This window comes from Ahaetulla prasina, chromosome 3 (genome assembly GCF_028640845.1).
Source record: "Ahaetulla prasina isolate Xishuangbanna chromosome 3, ASM2864084v1, whole genome shotgun sequence".
NCBI lineage: Eukaryota > Metazoa > Chordata > Lepidosauria > Squamata > Colubridae > Ahaetulla > Ahaetulla prasina.
The window spans coordinates 32,554,003-32,572,148 of NC_080541.1; the positions used below are offsets into that span (position 1 = coordinate 32,554,003).

Sequence of the window (18,146 nt, forward strand, 5' to 3'; positions counted from 1 at the left end):
ACCAGCATCCCAAGAGAAGCAGAGAAGATCATCGCTTGCAAGCAGACAAGCAGAGGTAGCAAGTGTATACCACGCTGTGGGAAAAATGAGACGCCCTGTTGTCCTGCAGAGCCTGCCGCTGCTTGAGTGGGGTGGATGGGGGCGAGGAGAACAGGTAGAATTAGCTGACTCAGGGCTGCTCAGAAGCCGTTGCTGCCGCTGCCAGAAGTTTGGGTGCCTCGGCTTCAGATTGTTCCCTCCCTCCCTCACACACACACAAACACACACACACACACACACACAAACAGAGGTTGGAGAGCTCTCTTGATTGCTCTCTCTCCAAGTGCCTCATGCACAGGCCATCTGAGGAAAGGGCATGCATGGCTGGGCGTGTTTGGCTGCAGGAGGATGCCCGGGTGAAGGTGGCTTTTTCTGCAGCATCCCCCTCCCCTCTTTGGATCACCTTGCAAGTGGAAGGTTCTGCCTTTGCAGAAACGGGCCGGGGGTGGGGGTTTGTACGGAGGATTGGCGGGGGGGACACATGGCCCTCCGGGATGGAGACTGGGGCAAGAGAAGGCTCCGAGGTTCATTTGGGCAGTCAAGCCAGTGGGAAACTCAAAGCATTGGGGGCTTAAGAAAGGCAGAATGTGCTTCAGAATGTGCAGCTCCTGGCTCTAACAGTGAGTAACATGAATGCTGTCAAGTTGGCCATGCCCACCCAGTCACATGACCACCAAGCCACACCCACAGAACTGGTAGCAAAAAAAATTAGATTTCACCCCTGAATTGGGGCTATTTTTTTTTATTTTATTTTTTTTGCATTTATATCCCGCCCTTCTCCGAAGACTCAGGGCGGCTTACACTATGTTAGCAATAGTCTTCATTCATTTGTATATTATATACAAAGTCAACTTATTGCCCCCAACAATCTGGATCCTCATTTTACCTACCTTATAAAGGATGGAAGGCTGAGTCAACCTTGGGCCTGGTGGGACTTGAACATGCACCAGAGGCCCAGAGGGAGAATGTTCCACAAAGCAGGGGCTACAGCAGAGAAGGCCCCTCTTCTAGTTGCCACCAACATTCTGGCTGATGGCATGTGCAACGTGTCCAATCTGCTGGTTCAAACTGGACAGGTAGAGACTCTTGCACAAAGGCAGTCCCTCAAATAAACCAATCCCAAGGCATACAAAGCTTAAGGTGACCTTGAACTGCACTTGGAAACACACCAGGAACCAGTGTAACTCACATGTACCATGTATCTGGTACAATTTACTACCCATTCAGTTGCATTTTGCACCAGTTGAAGTTTTTGAATGCTTTTCAAGGGCAGACGTGCTTATTAAATAAATGAATTAAAAAATGGATAAATAAAATTCCTGCAGGCTCAATGCACTTGATTAAATAAGTTCTAGTTATAATTTCAAAGATAAATCTGAGAAACAACATGACATATAAAGGGAAAAGAGATATGCCAAGATTTTTAGTCATGGACATCTTCCCTTTAGAAAAGTAATCAGTCAATTAAAGATTAATAGACAGGAATAGACATAAGCCTGGAAAAGGTTAGAAGTACACTTGAGAGTAATTGGTGCTGAGACAATAGCTGTGCTCTTTGAGAGGAAAAAAATAACAATATATGAAGGTGCTACAGAGAATGTTTTTGAGACAAAGATGTCAACAGGGAAGAGAAGATTAAACTTTTGAACTCTCAGCTTGACAAAGGCTATTGCAAACTAAAAAAGGAAAATGAAAAAAACGATGCCTTCAAGTCTAGTTTGACTCCTGGTGACGGTTAAGAATTTCTATTCCCTAGTCCAGCCTTTGCCCTCCAAGTGGATTTGATTTTGACTCCCTAGCTATCATGGGATGCCCTGTCCAAATCATATAAATCCTGGCAGTTGAAACCTAACATCAAATTGGGAATAAAGTAAATCTTGCATAAGTATTTACTTCTGATTAGATAACTCTTCAAAGCATTTTTATCAAGCATCTGGAGAGATGATAGGCAAATAAATGATGCAACTGGCTCTTGTTGTCGTCCACCAGCAGCCTGCAGAGTTAGACAGCGTTGAGGCTGAGGAAGAATATGGGCAAGTCCTGAAGGCTGGGGAAGGCCTGGATGAGGGCTTTGCGTTGGAGGCAGAGATGGGGCCAGGGCCATCGGGGAGTGATGTGCAGACTCCAGAGCCTTCAGAGCCTGACAGTGTATGCATGCATGAGAAGAGCTGCCAGAAGGCAAGAGCAGCTAAGCAAAGAGGACGATTCGGGAGTAGGGCCAAGAGATGATTGGCCCTTCCCATAAGGCTTAAAAGACCAGCAACGGCATTTGGGCTGTTTGCCGGAAAACAATGTTGAAAGCTTTGTCTTGCTGCATTTGTTTTTTATTGGCATTTTCTGACTTTTGCCAAGAAAAGCTTTTGGCAGTTTGTCTAATTAAGACCAAAGTTGGTGATAAGACTGAGGAATTGTGTTGGGAAGAATCTGCTTTGATTTAGTTGGTCTACGCTGAGAATGAGTTAATTCTCAGCTGTTCTAATAAAGTTTGTTTGTTTTTATACTGACTGAGTTTACTACTACCTACTTGGGCCTCGGTCACAACACTTTTATTCAGTTTTCAAATATACAACTGCCTTCCTTATGACAAATATGTTGGCCTGCTTAGTAGCCTCACTTGCCCTCAATGAAATCATCCCATTGCCATACTTGGAGACAAAGGACTATCATGTCATTCAACACCATACAAAACTCCATTTGCTGCCATCTAGTGATGATCAGGATTATTGCAGCCCTAGATTTGGTAGCCCTATCCTATATAAACAAGTTCTTGAATGCAAACAGTGATAGAACAAAGGAGGTAAGTATTTTTGTTTGGTTTCGTTCTTGCCTCTCTTCCCTGATCCTTTGAGTCAGAGTTCATCCACCTGAACCGTTAGCAACATCAATTCTGCTGGCTTTGTAATGTCTTCCTGCCTAAGAAGAAGGGTAAGAAATTGAGCACCACTATTCTACATAAGGACATGATACATGAGGGACAAGGTGGCTCAGTGGCTAAGTTGCTGAGCTTGTCAGTTGAAAGGTCGGCAGTTCAAATCCCTAGTGCCGCGTAACGGGGTGAGCTCCCGTTACTTGTCCCAGCTTCTGCCAACCAAGCAGTTCGAAACCACATGAAAAATGCAAGTAGAAAAATAGGGACCATCTTTGGTGGGAAGGTAACAGTGTTCCGTGCGCCTTTGGCGTTTAGTCATGCCGGCCACATGACCATGGAGACATCTTCGGACAGTGCTGGCTCTTTAGCTTTGAAACGGAAATGAGCACAGCCCCCTAGAGTCGGGAACAACTAGCACATATGTGCGAGGGGAACCTTTACCTTTATTTTACATAAATTTCTTTCTCTGTAAAAATGCTCACATTTACATTTCTTTCTTCTTAGCCTGGTTTACTTAAGACCCACAGACATATTGTAAGACTGTCTAGGGCAAAAGAAACCATGCTTCCTTTATCCTTATTTTGACAATTAAAATAACACTTTGTTAACCTTTAAACTATATCCACTCTGTCATTGTCATTTTGTTCCTGTATTTTCTGAGTGAAATGTAGACACTTATATTTGATTCATACTTTTAATATAATTTTCTCTTCCTCTCTGTGACACCAACTTCATCCACTCTGATGCCTCACATTCTCTCTCAAACTCCATTTTCATATAATTACAGACACACGTAAAGAGAGAGAGATAAAACAATGATGGCAATGGCTGCTTCTGAATGCAAAGAGCCATCTGGTATAGTTAAACAGGTGAGTGAAAAGTTCGCAATTCCTTCGCACCAGGACATACATGACGTGTTCACCAGGAATGCAGCATCTATACTCAACTATATAGTGACAATTTGTATATCACTACTGAACTCCCTAGAAAAGTTAGTCAATTAACCAGTGGAACAGCTTGCCACCAGAAGTTGTGGCTGCTTCATCACTGGAGGTTTTTAAGAAGAGACTGGACAGCCACTTGTCTGAAAGGGTATAGGACAGTGATGGCAAACCTTTTTGGCACCAAGTGCCAAAAAGGGAGCACGCACATCTGGGCCGAGACCAGGAATAAGAGTTGCCCAGGGGTGTGCACGACACCAGAGAATGTACTTGCGGTTTCTTCAAGTTTCTTCTTTTTTACTGCTGTTTCTTCTTTACTGCCGGCAAGTCTTCAGGTTACTGTCACACATGCGCATGCGCCAATCAGCTGCCCAGCGCACATGCTCACACTCAAAAACGGAAGATCAGCTCTGCCACAAGCACAAAGGCCAGCTGATTTGCACGCACACATGCGCACCAGAAACCCCAAAGAGGAACGGGTGCCGCCGCACGTGCCAGGCAACAGGGCTCCGCATGCCACTTCGGGCACGCATGCGATAGGTTTGCCATCACGGATATAGGGTGTCCTGCTTGAGCAGGGGACTGGACTAGAAAACCTTCAAGTCCCTTTCAGCTCTATTCTGATTGATTGATCTGCCTATGTTGAGAAATGTATGTCAAAATACATGACAATTATAGTGCAAACTTTTGCAAAAGCCATTAAAAAAATTCGAGAAACCAAGGTGGCCACATTCACAAAATCAGAAACTGAAACTGTTCCCCCCCCACCCTCAGGCTTCGTCTGTAAAAATATTATACTACAAATATGATATGCCCCTAGCAGGAACTTCTTCCCTTCTATTCTAGTAAACATCTTCTCTGCTATGTTGACTCTCAGCAGCCTTCCTATAGTTTGAGGCCACTAATTTAGAAAAGACAACATGAGAACTCAAACAGCTCATCAATGAAGGGCACTGAAGCTGCCTCCCCATTCACTTCATGCTTGGAGCAGAAGAATCTTAATGCATGCAGTGCTGGGTTACATCTAGTGTTGTGAGTAAAATAGCACAGCAGAACCTTTCATAGGTAAAGACAAGCAAAAAGCACTTCTGTAAGTTAAATAATTAAGGAAGGACTTCATCCCCAAGTATGGTCCTCTCATTTTGTATCCATTTTCTGTTTCCATTTTGTATCGGTTTCCATTTATTTATTTATTTATTTATTTATTTATTTATTTATTTATTTATTTATTTATTTATTTATTTATTTATTTATTTATTTATTTATTTATTTATTTATTTATTTATTTGATTTTTATACCGCCCTTCTCCCGAAGGACTCAGGGCGGTGTACAGGCAAAAATAAAACATTAAATTAATTAAATAAATAAAACATTAAATAAATTAAAGATGCCCTGTGATATCTATCCTCTCACCTTACTGCCAAGAAAACATCCTCTAAAGATGAATGCTCTTTGCAGCTATTAATCTCCAGGACAGTCAGTCCTGAGGTAAAATAACCTCTGTAATTAAGGAATTGGAATTTCAACCAAGACTCAAAACATGATTTCTTCCAACTTCTGTTAAAAGCCAGAGTAGTAGAGGGAAAAGAAAGACCTTTCTGGCTGAGGAATGTGGTTTGAATCTGAATTAAAAGACTTGGCCTTATTCCTTTGACTTTTGCACAGGTACATTCAGCCTAACTATGACTATTTGTGTTTTTTTTTTAAAAAAAAGACCACTTCCCACCTGGGTGCCAGTGTGAGTAAGTGAAATGTGAAAGGTTTAGACCAGTTTTCCAAACAAGGAACAACATGAACACAATAAAACTAAGTTTGTAAGAATCTCTAAGATGGTTCAAATGATGTACTGTGCAATGATTTGGCCTTGACATTTCCTCCATGATAAATAAAAATACACAATAATTAAAACTTTTTCTGCAATGGTCACGCTACCCACAGATGACGAATAATTCATTTTGACCACCCATGAGATATTCTGCTGAAATTTTAAATGGACTTGCATCTGCCTTAAACATCCATTAGACATGTGGCTTGAATGAGGGTAAAGAAAAATAAATCATAATTATTTCAAATTCAAATTACAGACTTTTATGATTTTCTTTCCTTCTTTAAACCCAAGCAGGAAATTTCACTTCCTCACACATCTTGGCTACTTTCTAGGCCGTATTCTTATATATACCTTCTTAATATGGAGCAGGATGAGATTGTTACGCCTCTGGTGGCTCAGCAGACTAAGTCTGTCTGTTATTAACACAGCTGCTTGCAATTATTGCAAGTTCAAGTCCCACCAGGCCCAAGGTTGACTCAGCCTTCCATCCTTTATAAGGTAGGTAAAATGAGGACCCAGATTGTTGGGGGCAATAAAAAGTTGACTTTGTATATAATATACAAATGGATGAAGACTATTGCTTAACACAGTGTAAGCCGTCCTGAGTCTTCAGAGAAGGGCGGGATATAAATTCAAAATAAATAAAAAAAAATTCTTCTGGACCTCCAGAGGGAAATGATGTGATTCTAATCAGTTTTGGAAATTGCTTACCTAACTATGTTAAAACTTTTAGAGAACTTAGGAACAACAAGTTTGAAAAGATGAGTCTATCTTCCTTTCTGAAGAAAAGAAAAATTAACTATAAGTGTAAGAACTTAGAGAATTTGAAATAAATGGCAAAAAGATTTTGAACCAAGAAAGTTATAAATTGCGGTGAACGTAGTCTGGATTCCCAAAATGGAGAGGCTACTTTCCAAAGGGCAAGGAGACAGTGGAGCTTGGAATGAATGAATGATGGTACCCAGAAGTGACAACAGTAACAAACAGGAAATGAATCATAGCAGTTCAAGAAGAAAATTGAAAAACACATGAGAAGATGAAAGAACCGAAAGCATGGGTTTTTAAATTGGATTTTAAATGGGGTTTTATATTATGTATTTTGTAATTTAAATTATTGGCCATATTGAATAAGTTTTTTTAATTGGTTTTTTATTGTATTGTATTGTATTTTATTTTATTTGGCTGTTAACCGCCCTGAGTCCTTCGGGAGAAGGGCGGGATAAAAAATTAAAATATTATTATTATTATTATTATTATTATTATTATTATTATTATTATTATTATTGTTATTATTATTATTATTATTATTATTATTATTATTATGGAAAGCAAAAAGCTTTTGGCCATTCCATATGTACCCTGAAGTTAGTAAACAAATAATTTTGGATAAAGTTAAAATGAATAGGTTTAAGAATAGGCTCCATATGCTGAACACATACCGTATATACTCGAATATAAGCCGATCCGAGTATAAGCCGAGGTCCCCAATTTTACCCCAAAAACTGGGGTAAACTGGGGACTCGAGTATAAGCCGAGGGTGGGAAATGAGGCACCTACGGTTGAAACCTCCTCCCTCAGCTGAGAAGGCTGGCGGCTCCCCGCCCGCCCTCTCACTGCACCGCAGGGCTTCAGTCCGTAAAATGTGAAAAAGAAAAGAAAAAAACTCGAGTATAAGCCGATATACTCGAGTATAAGCCGAGGCTTAACAACAACTCGAGTATAAGCCGTATAGACCCGAGTATAAGCTGAGGGGACGTTTTTCAGCACAAAAAATGTGCTGAAAAACTCGGCTTATACTCGAGTATATACGGTAATTGGTTTTAGATTCAAATCTTTACATACACATCACCTCTTCCGTTATTTAGTTTACAAGCACAATGGAATTTCTAACCTGCTATGTATCTTTATGTTTTAAAAAAAGTGGTGAATACTTCAGTAGTATTGGCAATTACCAGTTTAAATAGTTGCCATGATTCAGAATGATTTTCATTAGAAATGCTTCAGGTATTTAAAATTAAATTATTACAACAACAAATTAGTCGTGCAGAATCTGGACAGAATATTATCCAGTGAATGGCAAGGTGAATAACCTTTACTTTGTGTTCTGTTGAATCACGAAGCTGAGGGTAAAAGTTCTTGGATAAATCTTTTATTTGTTCCATCGCTGCTCAGTTTCTTAGAGCTGTTAAAATCATGGCAATATTCTTATTTGTGGAAATGATTTGTAGAAAATTTTTACATATTTAATAAAACGAAGATTTCCTTTTAAGGAATGAAAACTGTTGAGGAAAAAATATACCATCTCTCTGTCCACCTCCTCATCTCCGTATGTTTATCGTACATCATTATTGTTATCTCTATTTCATAATAAGTGTAATATCAATAGAGGTGATGGCCTCCTCTGATTCTGAGGCTGGCACACTTTCTACCTACAGTCCAGAAGAAGACAATAGTGATGTAAATGATGTGGATGACTGATTGCAACTGGCTGTTGGTTCATAGTCTCAGCCTGGCTGAGGGAGAATGCCAAGCCCTCAGTCATACTTTTTTTTTTTTGCATTTATATCCCGCCTTTCTCCGAAGACTCAGGGCGGCTCACAGTATGTTAGTATACTACCACCCAAAGAGGGATGAGCAGTAGAGCTCAGCAAGTTTCCTTGAGAGGAAACAGTGTTAACTTGCTAATATTAAACAACAGCCAAATCAAGGAACCACCAAGATTACAGGGGAAGCCATTAATATATATAAAAAGGAGCATACTGGACTCCTTACTATCACTAATGATTTTATCTAGTCTGGTAATGAAACATCTTCAAAATAAACAGTCAAACTCAGAGAGCACCAAGGCCACCCCAGTTCAATTCTGAGCTATAAATATTCTCTTCTATCCATAAATTACCAGCTCTTAACTTTTTGTCTTGGCTATTGGTGGAAACTTTACAACATGCTGATTACAGATCTTGGACAGTGGTGAAATCTAAAATTTTTTTCTATTGGTTCTGCGGGCGTGGCTTGGTGGGCGTGGTGTGGCTTGGTGGGTGTAGCTTGGGTGTGGCAGGGAAAGGATATTGCAAAATCCCCATTCCCTCCCCACTCTGGGGCCAGCCAGAGGTGATATTTGCCGGTTCTCCAAACTATTCAAAATTTCTGCTACTGGCTCTCCAGAACCTGTCAGAACCTGCTGGATTTCACCCCGACCTATAATTGCCTCATTTTCTGTTTGCATTAGTATTAAGGTATGGATAAGACAAGGGGAGTATGAATCCTATAATTAGTACTATCTTTATCAACCAAAATTCCACAAAAGAATGCAATATTTTAAATTCTCTATCTCTTCACCAGGCTACATATAATAGCAAGAGATGCAAGCAAGTTCAAAAATCTGGTTACATGCTTCAGTTCAGAGTCAGTCCCAAAATGGAGGTTGTAGACTGAAAGCATCATTGTTGATAGTATTACATCCTTTTCTTGTATGCTAGCAAAATTTTCTTAATACACAATTATCGTTAATATCAGTCACTGCATAAATGATTCTGACATTGATGAAATTATTAATTTGGTCATAGTATTAAAGGTTCATGATATATTATGCTTATTAAAAACAAAAATGTTTAGTTCAAATATATATTTTTAAGAATTTTGAGCTATTAATGGTATTTAGTTGTAGGTGCTTCGATTTTAAACACCCATTCTTCAACTGCTGTAGCAAATAGTTCTAATATTGTTAACTAGTGAAAAATTAATAAAGGGGCACTATAATTTTGTTGGACAAATATTTCTAGGCTGATTAGGGAAGGAGAGAAAGTAAAATTAGAATGATTAACAAATTTAATTATATTCCTGTACTGTGAAAAGCTACTTTTTCCTGTTTGGATAGTCACTGAATTCATATGTCAAGAACTCCAAAGATTTCCTTCCTTAATTGCTGTTTAACCACAGCAGTTTCTGTGACCATATTTGTAATAATTGTATTTTAGCACTTGTAAACCATGTGACAACATTTTGTTTCCAGACTTCCCCCTCCCTTGCATTGCAGTAATTCACTACCAAACAATAGAATTATAGGGACACAAATTTTCACTTTTTGCGTGAAATCAGTAATATTAATACTAAGTTGCTATTCATTGTCTATTAGATCAGAAATAGATTTCTAAATGTTATGGGCATTAGATATTAGAGCCTTTATAATCCAACATATAATAAATGTTAAGTTGCTTATCCATAGCTTAATTTTTCATCCAAAACTGTTTAATCAAATTACTTTGAGAAAAGATGGGGTGCAAACATGGCTGTTAGCAGTCAGATCTATTTTTTACACTCAGAGACTAGCCTTATGGCCAACAATGGTGTTACAGGCTGTTTTTATCATGGACCAGGCACAAAAAAAAAAAAGATTACAAACAAATAGTATGTGGCTCTTAAATTATTTCAACAAATAAAATTGCATTACTGTCAGAACTATTTTTATTAGGACTTTCAATATTCACAGATGCTTTGGATTTTCCTAAACCAAAAATCAAACAAATAAGAAATGTTTGCTATGTTTGAAAATTAAAAACACTACAGTTCCTAAAGAAATAGCTACTGCCAGAAGGAAACTCTGGAAAAATATATTACAAGAAATAAAGTTAAGGAAGTCTAAGAAGCAAGATAATGCCATAAATGTTATAGCACTATACTATTTATATAGATACTTACCAAGATCCTTAATGAGTGATAATGCTTCCCATGATACAAATGCTCCTCCACCATCATCCATTGCTCCCTGACCCACATCCCAGCTGTCCAGGTGTCCACTAATTAGTACAACCTAATGAAATAAAAATATTTATCTGAAAAGCTGAATTAGACAGTTCATCCCAAGGATAATTATATAGGCTTATTCTGTCACCAGATGTAATTCCAGTAATGTGAACCACAAATACATCAACACTATGATAGTGTAATTGGAATGTGCATTGTGACCATCATTTTGTTCTAATGGGAAATTATGATGAACAAGGACTTCAAGTGCAAAAGGATATCCATCAACTTGTTACTACTTTTAATACTGAAGGTTTGGCTCTTCAATCTTTCAGTTAGTGGCAGAGGTGGTATTCAGCAGGTTCTGACCAGTTCTGGAGAACCAGTAGCAGAAATTTTGAGTAGTTCGGAGAACCGGTAAATACCACCTCTGACTAGCCCCACCCCCATCTATTCTCTGCTCCCAAGTCGCAGCTGATCAGGAGGAAATGGGGATTTTGCAGTAACCTTCCCCTGGTGTAGGGTGGAAATGGAGATTTTACAGTATCCTTCCCCTGCCATGCCTACCAAGCCAAACCCACCAAGCCGTGCCACACCCACAGAGCCGGTAGTAAAAAAATTTTGAATCCCACCACTGGTTAATGGATATATATTGTGAAGGTCACTAACAAGAACAGCTTAGTTGTATACATTTAGTAAGATTGCCTTTATTACTTTTTATGTTTTTATGTATTCTTTTGAATTATTTTTTCTGGATGTTTGTCTTTTGTGTATTGTGTAGTGTGTGTATTGTGTATTGTAGAGTTTGAGTTGAGCAACCATATAAAACTCATAAGCAGCTCATAGACATTTGACTTTGTTTGGTCTGTTATGATAAAGTTTCAATTTTGGTGTAGACTCAAGACATGGCAAGGTTAAATAAGAATTTATTCCATATCAGGATGGAGCCACTTAAAACAACTGATTTTCCTCAGTCACATGAAAGAACAAGCACAGTTTTAATTCCAGTGCTTCTTTATCCAGCTTCCTTCCCAACAGACTTTTTGCCCTGTGTGCTTTGATCCTGAAATGGGCAACTATTAGATGTTTATAAAAAACTCGACATCTCTTTACTGAAAAAAATCTGGCTCTCAGTTCTTACAAATTTGACATTCTGAATGAAAGTCATGGATGATAAAAGAAGATAGCTGGCATGGAAATTTGTTCATTTACAAAAAAGCAAATGCAATGGCATTTCTGATTTCCCAGAAGGCAAACGGATGAGATCCTCCTCAATCACCTAATTACATTTTTTCAACTCTTTCATTCTTTAATTTATACTTCTCTGGGATCAAAGGACATTTTTAGAAAAATGGCAGTTGGCGCCGGGTTTTGATATCTCCTGGCTGGCCCTGCCTTCGATTTTACTTTATCCTATCCCATCTCGACGTCGGGCTGTGCTTTGCCATCCGGACTTAGGTTTTTACCCTGGCCTGGATGAGAGAAACAGAGCAACAGAGGCATTTTCATCTGCTTCCGGCCAGTCGTTTGTGACTTACTCCCTGCTGCCAGACTGTAACCATGGCACCCTTCATAGCCTCCTGCTTCTCGGAGAGGTTCAACCTGCTGGACAGGTTTGGCCTCTCGGAAGGAGAGGTTTGGAGAGACCTGGCCTCCGAACCGGGTGAGGATGTACTAGGGGGTGCTGGAGTTGGAGAGGCCCCCGGACTGTGCCTTTTGACCTGGGTTTGGAGGTGGTGGTTGGAGGACAGTGGAAAGGCGACGGAGGTACTATCGAATCATCTGCTTGTTGTCCCCCTTCGATGGTTTATCATCTACTACGTCTCTTCTGGCCAGTTTGGGATTCTTGGCCGTTGGTGGTCCTTGGGCCTTTTAGAAGAGGCAGTAGCTTCGATGGGGGACGGAGGCCGACATTGTTTACGATTGGGACATCCTCCCCACTCCCTATGCCAGGATGCTTCCTTCAGACTTCCTACAGACTATCATCTGGACTGTACTGTGTTTAATATTCTTGTCTGCCCTTATTGGGACTATCAGCATTCTGGACTATTCTGGACTATTGTTTTGAGTCATCTTTTTAGGCCTTGCCTTTTTATCCAAGTCTTATCATCATTTGGAATTATCATCTAATTGTCATCATCTATACATTGTAAGCCGCCCTGAGTCTTCGGAGAAGGGCGGGGTATAAATGTAAACAAAAAAAAAAAAAAAAAATCTTTGCCACTCGGAGATGGACCATCCTTTTCGCCGATATGATCTTCTATTGTTATGCGCTATTCTTCTTATGAACTCTTGCAACTGCGAGGTGCCCCGCCTCATGAGGAACTTGTTACCAAGGGCCAGCCTCAATGACGGGTCTTGGGACCCACAGAGGTGGCATGCGAAAAGAAAGAGCCTTTGGGGTTTTTTAGATAGGGCATTTTTAAGGGGTGGGAGGGTTAGGGCGGGTGTTGGGGGTAGCCCGTCAGGAGGGAAACCAGTTCCTGCGCATGCTCGTGGCGATTATTTAATGGGTTCGGAGGTTATGGGGGGAGGGAATGTGTTCCTTTTTGTGAGGGTGGTTCTATTTGCACGGTAAGTGGGAGGGGCAGATATGGCGGAAGGGGGGGATCGTATCGGTTTAGGGGGACACGCGCTCGATGTTTGCAGGAGATCGCGTGCCCCGATCCCTCTGACTTCTCCCGTTCCCCCGATGGTCAAGACCCTCAGAGCCTGGGCCTTCGTCTTATGTTATGCAACGCACGGTCCGTGGCCAATAAGGCCCCCCTAATACATGATCTTATTCAGGGGGGCGCCGCGGATCTTATAGGCGTTACGGAGACCTGGTTGGGCACCAAAGGGGGCGTGCCCCTGGTCGAAATGTGCCCACCGGGCTTCTGTGCATTTCATCAGCCGAGGGCCCAGGGTAGGGGTGGGGGGGTGGCGGTTGTTATTAAAGAGAGTCTAGAGCCGAGGGAGACCACTGTACCTCAGATTGCCGGGTGTGAATCCCTCTTTGTGAGATGGGGTCATAGGTGTCAGATGGGCTTGCTGGTCGCGTACCTGGCTCCTTGCTGCGTGACAGCTGCCCTGCCCGAGCTCCTGGAGGTGCTTGCTGGGGTGGCAGTGGAGACCCCCAGACTTTTAGTCATGGGGGACTTTAACTTGCCATCTGCCGGCTCGTCATCAACAGTGGCTCGGGAGTTCATGGCTTCCATGACGGCCTTGGACCTGACTCAAGTAGTGGATGGCCCCACTCACATCGGGGGAGGCACACTGGACCTGATTTTTATCTCTGGTCAGTGGTTGAAGGATCTGGACTTGAGAGATGTAGTCACAGAACCTTTGTCATGGTCAGATCACTCTCTCCTTCGCCTGGACTTTCTGACCGCTACCCAACACCGCAGGGAGACAGAACCGCTACGTTGGTTCCGTCCCAGGCGCCTGATGGACCCGGAGAGGGTCCCGACGGAGCTTGGGCCATTTCCTGAGGGTCTGGCTGACGGCACGGCAGAGGAACTAGCCGCAGCCTGGGAACGGGCTGCGGCTGGGGCTTTAGACCATGTCGTGCCTCTGACCTCTGACCCGGCGATCCCAACCGGCTCCTTGGTTCTCCGAGGAGCTGAGGGGGATGAACGGCCGGAGAAGACGCCTAGAGAGTTCTTGGAGGTCTAGCCGTTCAGAAGCTGATCGGACACTAGTTAGGTCCTATACTAGGACCTACCTAGTGGCACTGAGGGAAGCGAGGCGTTGCTACGTCTCCTCCCTCATTGCATCGGCAGATAACTGCCCAGTCGCCCTGTTTCGGGGGACCCGCCCTCCTTCACCAGGGGAGCGGGATGACCCGTTGCAGGGACGTGCTGAGGAGTTTAACGGTTATCTATACGATAAAATCATTCAGCTTCGGGACGGTCTGGACCAAAATTGCGGTGATTCAGATGGGGCGTCTGAGGGTGGTCTTGGTGATATTGTCTGGGATGAGTTTGACCCTGTGACTCCCGAGGACATGGACAGGTTGTTGGGTAGGTTGAATGCCACCACGTGTTTACTGGACCCGTGCCCCTCCTGGTTGGTGCTGGCCACTCAGGTGGTGACACGAGGCTGGCTCCAGGCGATTACGAGCGCTTCCTTGTTGGAGGAGTCTTCCGCCGCCTTGAAAGAGGCGGTGGTGAGGCCCTCCTCAAGAAGCCTTCCCTGGACCCGGCTGTTTTAGGTAATTATCGTCCGGTCTCCAACCTTCGCTTTGCAGAGAAGGTTGTAGAGAGTATGGTGGCATATCAGTTTCCCCTGCACCTGGATGAAACTGTCTATCTAGACCTGTTCCAGTCCGGTTTCCGGCCGGTTACAGCACTGAGACGGCTTTGGTCGCGTTGGTGGATGATCTCTGGAGGGCCAGGGATAGGGATGTTCCTCTGCCCTGGTCCTATTAGACCTCTCAGCGGCTTTTGATACCATCGACCATGGTATCCTGCTGCGCGGTTGGAAGGATTGGGAGTGGGAGGCACCGTTTATCGGTGGTTCTCCTCCTATCTCTCCGATCGGTCGCAGACGGTGTTGACAGGGGGGCAGAGGTCGGCCCCGAGGCGCCTCACTTGTGGGGTGCCGCAGGGGTCGATTCTCTCGCCCCTTCTGTTCAACATCTATATGAAGCCGCTGGGTGAGATCATCAGTGGCTTCGGTGTGAGGTACCAGCTGTACGCTGATGACACCCAGCTGTACTTTTCCACACCGGGCCACCCCAACGAAGCTATCGAAGTGCTGTCCCGGTGTTTGGAAGCCGTACGGGTCTGGATGGGGAGAAACAGGCTCAAGCTCAATCCCTCCAAGACAGAGTGGCTGTGGATGCCGGCATCCCGGTACAGTCAGCTGAGTCCACGGCTGACTGTTGGGGGCGAGTCATTGGCCCCGATGGAGAGGGTGCGCAACTTAGGCGTCCTCCTGGATGAACGGCTGTCTTTTGAAGATCATTTGGCGGCCGTCTCCAGGAGAGCTTTCCACCAGGTTCGCCTGGTGCGCCAGTTGCGCCCCTTTCTAGACCGGGATGCCTTATGCACGGTCACTCACGCCCTCGTGACGTCTCGTCTGGATTACTGCAATGCTCTCTACATGGGGCTCCCCTTGAGGGGCATCCGGAGGCTTCAGTTAGTCCAGAATGCGGCTGCGCGGGTGATAGAGGGAGCCCCTCGTGACTCCCGTGTGACACCTATCCTGCGCAGACTGCACTGGCTACCTGTGGCCTTCCGGATGCGCTTCAAGGTTTTGGTGACCATCTTTAAAGCGCTCCATGGCATAGGGCCGGGCTATTTACGGGACCGCCTACTGCTACCGAATACCTCTCACCGACCCGTGCGCTCTCACAGAGAGGGACTCCTCAGGGTGCCATCAGCTAGGCAGTGCCGTCTGGCGACACCCAGGGGAAGGGCCTTCTCTGTGGGGGCTCCCACCCTCTGGAACGAACTTCCCCCAGGACTCCGTCAACTTCTGGACCTCCGAACCTTTCGTCGCGAGCTTAAAACACACTTATTCATTTGCGCAGGACTGGATTAGTTTTTAAATTTATATTGGTTTTAAATGGGTTTTTATTATTTATATTGCTTTTTAATTCGGCTTTGTAGAATAAGTTTTTTAAATGTGGTTTTAGTGTGTATTTATATGTCTTTTACTTGCCTGTGAACCGCCCTGAGTCCCTCGGGAGATAGGGCGGTATATAAATGTGATTAATAAATAAATAAATAAATAAATAAATAAATAAATAAATAAATAAATAAATAAAGCTGATTGGTGCTTTTCTGTCCTTTCTCACCTCTTTATATCAATGCCTACGAATGACACAAACTGAGTGCCCAGAGAGGGCCTGCTTTTTCCCTGGACAAACCTAGAGACTTGGATGATACTGCTGGAAAGAGTTAATTTATCTCCAAATAAGTTAACTTTAACCCAACCACGATTATAGTATTTCAGCATTTCATAACAACCTCACCTATTCAACACCAAGTAATGAGGGGGAGAAAAATCAAAGCAATAACTGCTATGTATATAATCTGGCACAAGTGTAAATTGCTTGAGTTGTTTCATCAAACACAATGTCAGAAAATGCTCGTAGGTCTTGCAATGAATTATAGGCACGTTAGTTTATAAATGAATAGGAAAAAAAACTATATTTAAATAAGGAGCAATGTCTTCTTAGCAACAGTGAAAGATTGCCCTACTAACACAGCATGATGTTCCCTGGCAACCAAAGTGGCATAAGTGTTGCCTGATAGAGAATTATTATTTTTTTGTTCCTAGGAAAGGAGTCACACTACTCAGTAGGCAATTTTGAATCAGAAAGTGATCTGCTGTGGGATTAGACATGAGTGCTTCAGGGGTGGGTTCTACTTACCTTTACTACCAGTTCGCAATGGGAGTGTGAACATGTGCTTGCTTCGCTCATGGTTCTGCACATGTGCAGATCACCCTTGATGATGTCAGGGTGGGTAGGCAGAGCCTCCTGCTGGTTTTACTACCGGTTCTATAGAACCGGACAGAACCAGGAGCAACCCACCTACAGATTTAAAACTGTTGTTTCCAAGAGAGAAGCAGTTCTAAAAATATTGAGAAAAGAGGAAAAGGTGCATTTTTCAGGTTAGGCCACTTGTCTTTCTAGCAGCAACCTGCTCTGCTTTGACTAGCAATCCCTTTAGAATCGTATTTCTCAATCTTGGTAGGTTTCAGATGTGTGGACTGCAACTTCCAGAATTCTCCAGCCAACCTGGAGTTAGAGTTCATACATCAGAAAGCTGCCAAGGTTGAGAAACACTGATCTAGGTATAATGGTTTCCATATTCTATGCTGAAGCAAATCAAGAGACATTCAACAATGAGTAGAACAATTGTGGTATTCTATAGAAGTGTTCCTATTTGTTAGTTTTCCAGATTTTCCATTATTTGAGAGAGGTATTTTATTGTCCCATGACTTTTCTATCAATGAGCCACTCTGTGGTGCTAAGGATTCTGTAAAAGCTTTTAAGGAGCACAATTCGATACATCAGTAACAAGTACAGCAGGGTAAGCACATAAACTTTGCGCAATTTTTTTCAGCTGTCAAGTTTTCAGTTTTCTCTTTGAAGAACTCTAGGGAAGCTAGAAATATATATTTATTTCCTTACTTCTTTATTATTTTTGCCATTCCAATATCTTCTCTGAGCAGATACATAAAGTATTCAACAATATTATGGATCAACAAAGGAGAAATTTTAAAACAGCGATTCTGAGACTGAAATTCTGAACACTTCAGCAGAGAAGGATGTCAGGCATTTCTTTGCCTGACATCAAAGATAAGAGTCTGGCAGTTGAGTGAGCTTTTTTGTAGCACCTTTTACAAGGGGGCATGGGAAATGAGATGAGTATTTTTTTAAAATAGCTATCAACCTCTTTGGAGAACATTTTACAGAACCTGACAGGCAGATATATTAAATCAGTATTAAATCAGCCAATAATTAAATCAGTGAAAACCTGGACGGAGGAATCAGAATTAAAGCTACAGGCATGTTTTGACTGCACTGATTGGAATATTTTTAAAGATACCTCTGCAGACCTGGATGAACTCACAGATACTGTAACATCATATGTCAGCTTCTGTGAAGACCTATGTGTACCTACAAGGAACTTGCGAATACACAGTAATAACAAACCTTGGTTTACACCTAAACTTAAGCAGCTACGACATTCCAAAGAGGAAGCCTACAGAAAAGGTGATAAAATGCTG

The 18,146-nt window shown here is 42.5% G+C and overlaps 1 protein-coding gene across 3 annotated transcripts in view; it reads right to left on the reverse strand.

The window, feature by feature from the left end:
• CPQ (carboxypeptidase Q) overlaps positions 1-18,146 on the reverse strand; it is a 215,428-nt gene that overhangs the window by 83,696 nt on the left and 113,586 nt on the right. For all 3 annotated transcript variants that reach the window (XM_058179166.1, XM_058179164.1, XM_058179165.1), the window contains exon 5: positions 10,377-10,488. In XM_058179166.1, the coding sequence (XP_058035149.1) occupies positions 10,377-10,488 (112 nt within the window). The remainder of the gene's footprint in view (positions 1-10,376; positions 10,489-18,146) is intronic.